The sequence below is a fragment of the Callorhinus ursinus genome, unplaced genomic scaffold, assembly GCF_003265705.2.
Source record: "Callorhinus ursinus isolate GAN/ISIS: 27379988/994484 unplaced genomic scaffold, GSC_fseal_2.0 scaffold42, whole genome shotgun sequence".
NCBI classification, from domain to species: Eukaryota; Metazoa; Chordata; class Mammalia; order Carnivora; family Otariidae; genus Callorhinus; species Callorhinus ursinus.
Genome location: NW_027397104.1, coordinates 1281038 through 1288754, shown reverse-complemented (window position 1 = coordinate 1288754; position 7717 = coordinate 1281038). Strand labels below are relative to the sequence as shown.

The window sequence follows — 7717 nt, the reverse complement described above, 5'->3', positions numbered from 1 at the left end:
AAACACTCTCCTTTATCCCTAAAAATACTGAAGGCAGAAATACATGTTGGTTTTTTGATGGCTTGCTTGAGTCAATACGTGGGGATCACAATATGATGTCCCTAAAATTGTAAATAAACTTAACCTGTGGGATTCAACTAAAAGACCAAGTTATCTAAAGTTAGCCTGTGTATCAGTCAAAAGCATGAAATGCAGAACCTGAAAATCTAAAGAAACTTTATAAAATAAAAGACATTTCTGTCTAGTCAATGATATTAATATACCTAAGGCAAAAATTGTATGTCTGCCTATGCTGTGTGTCTTCCGCATTTTACAGGGAAGCAGGGGCCTCTGAGTAACTCAGTCTCTGTCATATAACTGGGACCTCAGGCTAGCACAGCTCAGTGACACTGCTCATTGATGTCATGTGGCCCATTCCTATGGATCTAGTTCCTCCTTGCCCAGCAAGTTTCTATTATAATTGGACAGAGAGTCTTATAGGAAGAGAATGTACTGGTGTGAAAACATAAAGTTACTTATATCTTTAATAGTTTTATTTCTTATACAGTATCTGGTTTACACTTCAGTATTTTGTGAGTTTAGTGAGTGTAAATCAGTTTATCTGATCTTGGCTCTCTTCTCTGAAAAATCTGACCAAATTGAATTTCTGGAGCCTACCACATGGAGCTCCCACCAAAGTCTCCGGAAACCTGATCTGCAGCGCAGGCCTTATGTGTTGCGTCCTGTAACCACAGCTGATCTGTCTGCACCTCTGCTTCTCTGGAACTCAGGCCCAAGGAATAAAATCATACCTGATGGTCAGGACCCATTCATAATTCACATCCTCGGGGTAGGTTGAGTGGGGTCTTGAGTCACATGCCATCCAGCGCCACTTAGATGCTTTGCAGACCTTGTCACATGTAAATCTACTCAGCTTTCCAGAACATCCAACGCCACACTGTAGATCATCACAATTTTACCGCCAACTATATTAGGAACACCAGATGTCATCAGGGCCCTGTAGCAGGAGGCCCAAAATAGCATGACTGACAGTTAAAAATACAGATTGCTGAGTCCTACATTTGTAGATGATCATAGAGATTAGTTTTTTGTTTGCTTGGTTGTTAAAGAAATGCTCCTCCTCATGTACTTCTGATCCACACCAGTCTTGGGAATCATTGACCTCTTAGTTTAAAGGTGGAAGAACTGAAGTCTGGAGAGAGGTTTGTGAATGGCATGTGGCCCCGAAGAAGGGGTACTTTTTTCTAATTGGTAATGATACAGTGCTAAAAGACCTTCTCTAGGGATATGTGGAATTAAGGGATAGAAATCATTTTTAGAGAAAGGCTCCCTTAATACCAGGGAGTACAGAATTTGAGTCTTGGCTGAATCTTCAGATATTAAACCAGTCCAGTCCCCTTCTCTAACCCACCTGTTACAGTGATCCTCTCTTCAGGAAGTGATTTCTCTGCCTCTGCTTCAACATTTGAACAACATGAGGGCTCACAGCCTCCAATATTGTTGTCAGGAAGCTGGGCTGTTGATATCTGCCCTTTTCCTAACTTCTCCCTTCCTCCGCTGGCCCTAAGGACTCTCTGGGCTCGTGCAAACAGACCTGCTCCCTGGCCACAGCTGTAGCCTTCAGAGCTTTGGAAATAGTTGTCTTGTCCCCCAGCCCAGTTCTCCCCCCACAGCCCGACCACCACCATGCACAACACTCTGCATCCGCCTCTCTTCTTCCCTCCCAACTGGTGAAGAGCTGGCCATAGACATCACCTGGCACTTACCCAGCATGGGGAGACATCTAGGCTGGGTCTGTGGCTCACAGGAAGGGAGGCCCCTGGAGTGGGGAGGCTGTGAGCAAGGAGAGCAAGTTGACAGGAGCAAGGAGAAATGACTGTCTCTGGTCTCACCTGCCCGTCTGGGTGCTACCAAGCCATAACCAAGCGGGCCCTACAGACCTTATCTCTCAGAGCTGCTCAAGCAACATATGAATACACCTTCTTAACATGGGCACATTGTTAACTATTGTCTGACTTCCTGGTGTCTCCAAATGACCCTGGGTATAGAGGGGTCCAAAATGCAGCCACAAGTCACAGCCCGTAGAAGCTACAGCTACTCACAGTGCCTTTGCCTCACCTTGGGGCTCAGTGAGACAAGGAGGCAAAAGCTGACTCTCAAGGCTGAGACTCAGCCAGGAGCCTCAGCCCAGAGGAGGCTGTACCCCCGGGTGGGCTGGCAAGCCATGCCTAGATACTGCGCCCAGCACCCTCTTCTCTCTGCTCCACACTTTCTCCAGAGGGCCCCTTAATTCCCCCCTCTCAGGAATTAAGGCTGGGTACTTTGGGGCCGGGCCTTATCCCAGAAGCAATTTAAAGTTTGGTGAGAGGCTCAGAATTTAAGACTTCACTCCCATAGACCCAATTAGACAATGTTGTGAAGTCTACCCAATGCCGCCCTCTCACTACAAGGAAATCTCAGCTTAGAACATCCTCTGGCCAGCTAATCAGAGTTCCCCTGGGTTTTGATCACAATAATGGGTCCAAGATGGCTCTGTCATTGCCCTCAGAGAACCTGGGAGGAAGAAGAGCTGGGCCTCAGTGATTCAAGTATTCCCAGGAACTTTGAGCCAGACAGATTCCCTGCCAGCCAGGCACCTCCTCCCCTCCACTCAGTGACCTGGCGTTCATCCTCTTGCTCTCTGTCTCTCTCACCAATCTGCCCACCACTCTGAACAACTGCTATGAACATGTCATAGTTTGTGCCAAGTACCAAAGAGTAGAGCTGGGGGACATGATGTCCAGAAATGGGTCTTTGTCTTCAGAGAATGCCAGCACAGCAGAAATATCTAGAGAGCAGGCATCACTGAGAGGACCACAAAGATGTCCAGGAGGCTGTGCACAGGAGGAATGTACAGAACTGGCCCCAGGATGAAAATAACAGGGACGGGGGAGATGGGGGCCCAGGGAGACATTCGGGAGGAAGAAATGATAGAATTTAGAGGTAGATCTGGGAGAGATGCTGGAGAGAGAAGAATCAACAGTGGCTAAAATCCCAGATCTTGGGAACCAGCCGGTGACATTCCAGCAAGCCTCACTCACTGGATATACACATGAGCCTATCTGGACTGGTAGGGATAGGGTGGCTGCAGCGTTCTTTCTGACATTTCAGTATACAGTTTTGTACCTCTTTTGTGCCCAGCTCATTGGTTACTAGTAATAAAGATATGACTAAGAAGTAGTTTCTATGGTTGAGGAGGTTATAGCCTATTGGATTTGTTATATTTGAGATAATGGTGAGATGTTGATATTAATAAGAGTTGCCATTAATTTCTAACTGTTTCCTAAATCTTGTCTTACCTAATGCTCCTCAAGATCCCTTGAGGTAAATATGAGGGATACTTGGAAGTGAGCAGGTGGAGGGACCCTCCATCATTGGGCTCCAGCCTTGGATTCATGATGTCTAACATCTTTGACCTCTGCCCTCAAACTGCTGGGAGCCTGTCCCTCCTTCACTCTTGGTTTCCTCAGGCCAAGGGACGTTTTGGGGTTCGTGGGGTCACAGCAGTGCAGGTGGGCCTTGTGGTTGGACAGGCACTGCAATGTCAATCTGAGGGGCTCCTGCTGGCCCGTCTGTGGCAAAGCTCTGTGTCCCCCACCTCTAGGGCTCTACCACATGGGAGACTCAACCACTCTGGTCTTACTCCGGCTGAGACTAATCGCCCCCTACTTTCTTCCCTGTGACTCGACTTCAGCTTACCTTGGCTCTGGCTTCTTCTCAGGCCTAACTGCCTGTGTTACTGTGGTTTCTCCTTCCTCCCCTTCCTTCCTTACACCAGCTGCTGACTACATCCTTGTGTTTGAGTTCAAGCTCCTGAGAGACAGATCTAAAGGGTTTGGTTAGTCATCATCTAGTATAGGCCACCAGAGAACTCACACGTTAACTTCCCCTGGAACAAGAGTCCACTGATCTAGTCAGCTGAGTCCTATGGCCCGAGTGCTTCATGGTATAAAGCATGGAAATAATTTGAGGGGAAGGAGAACATGTGTATATCCAGTGAGTGAGGCTTGCTAGAATGAAGCAGCGAATCAGGCAAATATTGTTTAAATAATCCAGCATTCAGACTTCAGAAATTACACACTTGTGTCTCCACTGAGCGCTTGCCACATAAGTGGTTGGCCAATTTCAAGCAACCAATAAAGTCACTGAATGGGAGTTGGGAAGAAATGTACACAATGGTAAGTCAGCTCCAGCACATGATGGACTTTGGGTCATCTCCCCGGGGAAGTCTGACCCCTGCCTCCCTCTGGGCTCTCCCAAAACCTGGGCATTCTCTTTCCTCGCCTGCTGCCCTTCCTCCCTTGGTCATTTCTTTTCATGTTCCTCTCCTGCCACTAGAGGGCGCAATCCAGAAGGCGGAGACCCTAGTTCCTCTGCACATCTCCGCCTTAGGTGCAGTACCCACTCAGTGATTGTTGGCGGAATAAAGGAATGTACCCATTCTCTGGACCCACCCCTGTTCTTGGCCACATTCTATCAGTGACTTCCAAGAGGTTTCAGAGCACATGCACAGATGACAGGAAGCTGAAAAGACAGTGATTTAAATGAATGCTAGGTGAGGATTGGGGAAGAACGCAGCAGGTTGCTTCCAAGGGGCCTAATCCAATGAGTTGAAAATTTAGAGGGAAAGTGTAAGTCTTCAGCTCAGGGGGAACCTGGGTGGCTCAGTCAGTTAAGTGTCTGTCTTTGGCTCAGGTCATGGTCTCAGGGTCCTGGGACTGAGCCCCACATCAGGGGCTCTCTCCTCAGGGGGAGCCTGCTTCTTCCTCTGCCCCTCCTCACTGCTCACGTGCTCTCCCTCACTCTCTTTGTCTCTCTCTAATAAATAAATAAGATCTTAAAAAAAAAAAGTCTTCCATTCAGGGTCCTAAAACCACTGCATAAGCGCAGACTTAGGGTGATGGGGCTTGGCCACAGCACAGGAGAAAAGACTTGGGAGTCAGGCTGAGTGCTGGGATCACTGCCCAGCAGGCTGTTGGACTCTCTTAACAGGATTATGACGGTCAGAGGGAAGAAGGGAGACAGGGAAGAAGGAAGGAGGGTTGGGAGGGAGAAAGCAAGCAGGCAGCAAACTTCCTCCAGTGCCTTCAGCATAATTGGATCTTGGGGATGTTATCCCAGAAGGATACAAAGTTTCTAAACTGAGTACCACTCACTTTCCAAACTTTAAATGACTTCAGGGACTAAATTGGTCCCGAAGAACACACTAGAATTTAAATTATCTTCTAAAGGTGATGGCCAGTCCTTTGGAAATTGTGCCCTGAGCACAGGATAATGGTGAGACGTTGATATTAATAAGAGTAGCCATTAATTTATAACTGTTTCCTAAATCTTGCTTACCTAATGCTGGTGGAGGGTGGAGGACCGGCTGGACCCTTCACCTCCCTTGTCACATGTTCTGAGCTCTCACCCTGGCACTTCAGACCCAGTGTTGCTATTTCTGACATTTGGCCTCTTCCCAACCCTTAGGAAACAAATGGATCGCTTGTGTTCACGATGTTTCTGATCCAGGTAAGTCCAGATTTTGATCATATCAAAGTTTTCGTTAGCAAGTTACATTTCAGTCATCAGACTTGATTGTAATGGAGTAGAGGCTCAGGAAAGGGAGGAGCCCCTTCATTGGTATGGTGTCATTCTCACAGAGTCATATAGACCCAGCAAACTGCAAATGTCTCTGAGAGAGATCATCTGGCCTCAACCCACCTCGTACAGAAGGGACAGGGCTTGCCCAGGACCACACAGCTCATAGTCATTTGCATACATGCAGTTGTCCCTTCTTGATTAAAACCGGGGAGGGGGGTGGGAGGCTCTTTCATTTTTTGTAGTTAAGAATCCAAAGTTCAGTAATAATAATGAGCCATGTTTCTGGATCTAGTGATGATGGCATAAAGGGAACATTTTCTTGGGAGAGGACTGGCCAACTCAGTTTAGTTAGAGGCCCTTCACAGTGAGCGTTGCACTTCAAAACCTGCCCCCCACCTTCAGGAGGCTGTGTGTAGTACTTCTTAGCCTCTCAGTAGCTACCTCCAGAGGCTGCAAATGCCTCAGTTGACTCAGCCTCAAATGCCGGACTTCTCTGAATTCCAGATTCCCAGAATCATGATCCTATGATTCTTTACTGTCTTATAACCTCACCAATGCTTTATGCAGACATTTTATGTCATTGTCTAGTTTTTTAAATTGTCATATGCAGGAGAGTTAGTCCAATTTAATTCTTCGTTCTTACTAGAAGCAGAAGTTAAATATTATTCCCTACTACATTTTTCCTAGAATCCTATAGAGATGACCAAATTGTCAGAGCTATTCTCCAGTTACTCAGCAGGGTGGGGATTTTTGCCCTGTTGCCCAGGCCCTTTTGGAGTCAGAGTATGCTGAAATTGATTGCAGAGAGTTCCTGCAGGTGACAGAGCAGATGCACCATGGACAGGTCCAATCAGACCTCCCCTGTGGTGGGGTTCATTCTCCTGGGACTCTCAGCCCACCCAAGGCTGGAGAAAACGTTCTTTGTGCTCATCCTCCAGATGTACCTGGTGATCCTGCTGGGCAATGGGCTCCTCATCGTGGTGACCCTCCTTGACTCCCGCCTGCACACGCCCATGTACTTCTTCCTGGGGAACCTCTCCTTCCTGGACATCTGCTACACAACCTCCTCAGTCCCCCTCATTCTTGACAGCTTCCTGACCCCCAGAAAAACTATACCCTTTTCTGCCTGTGCCGTGCAGATGTTTCTCTCCTTTGCCATGGGAGCCACAGAGTGTGTGCTTCTGGGCATGATGGCATTCGATCGCTATGTGGCCATCTGTAACCCCCTTAGATATCCTGTGGTCATGAGCAAGGCTGTGTACATACCCCTGGCTGCTGGCTCCTGGGCAGCTGGTATCACCAACTCTGTAGTTCAGACATCCCAGGCTATGAGACTGGCCTTCTGTGGGGACAATGTCATCAATCACTTCACCTGTGAGATCCTGGCTGTCCTGAAGTTGGCCTGTGCTGACATCTCCATCAATGTGATCAGCATGGTCGTGGCTAATGTGATCTTCCTGGGGGCCCCAGTTCTGTTCATTTTTGTCTCCTATGTGTTCATCATTGCTGCCATCCTGAGGATGCCCTCAACTGAGGGGAGGAAGAAGGCCTTCTCCACCTGCTCTGCCCACCTCACAGTCGTGGTCGTCTTCTATGGGACCATCCTCTTCATGTATGGGAAGCCCAAATCCAAGGACCCCCTGGGAGCAGACAAGCAGGACCTTTCAGACAAGCTCACCTCCCTCTTCTATGGGGTGGTGACCCCCGTGCTCAACCCCATCATCTACAGCCTCAGGAACAAGGATGTGAAGGCTGCTATGAAGAACCTGGTACGTCAATAACACCTAACTGAGTGACTCTCAGTGATTTCCAGGCTGCCAGAATGCAAGACCTCCAAACTCCTCATTGTATTCATGGGGAAATGGTAGCCCAAAGTAGAGAAGGGAATTTTCTAAGGTCCATGCTGTAGACCACGGGACTAACACTAAAAAGTAAACTGTTTCTCTATCTATTCACCCACCCATTGTTCCATAGTTAATGGAAGCTTCTATGACCCTGGAAGGGAAGAGCCTTCACATTTCTAGAAATGTTGGCTAGTTGTTGGCTTTGTGCACAACCACAGTGACATTGTATCATAGCAATTTTATGCTGACGA

General features: G+C 47.8%; 1 protein-coding gene across 1 annotated transcript; it reads left to right on the top strand.

The window, feature by feature from the left end:
• The first annotated feature begins 6458 nt into the window (after positions 1–6458).
• Positions 6459–7403, top strand: LOC112809621 (olfactory receptor 13C7-like). The gene has a single exon (XM_025852973.2). The coding sequence runs from the start codon at positions 6459–6461 to the stop codon at positions 7401–7403; it is 945 nt and encodes a 314-aa protein (XP_025708758.2).
• Positions 7404–7717: the final 314 nt, after the last annotated feature.

Bases quoted from the DNA above. Each gene is read 5' to 3' on its own strand.
- LOC112809621 (XM_025852973.2), top strand. From the start codon at position 6,459: ATGGACAGGTCCAATCAGACCTCCCCTGTGGTGGGGTTCATTCTCCTG.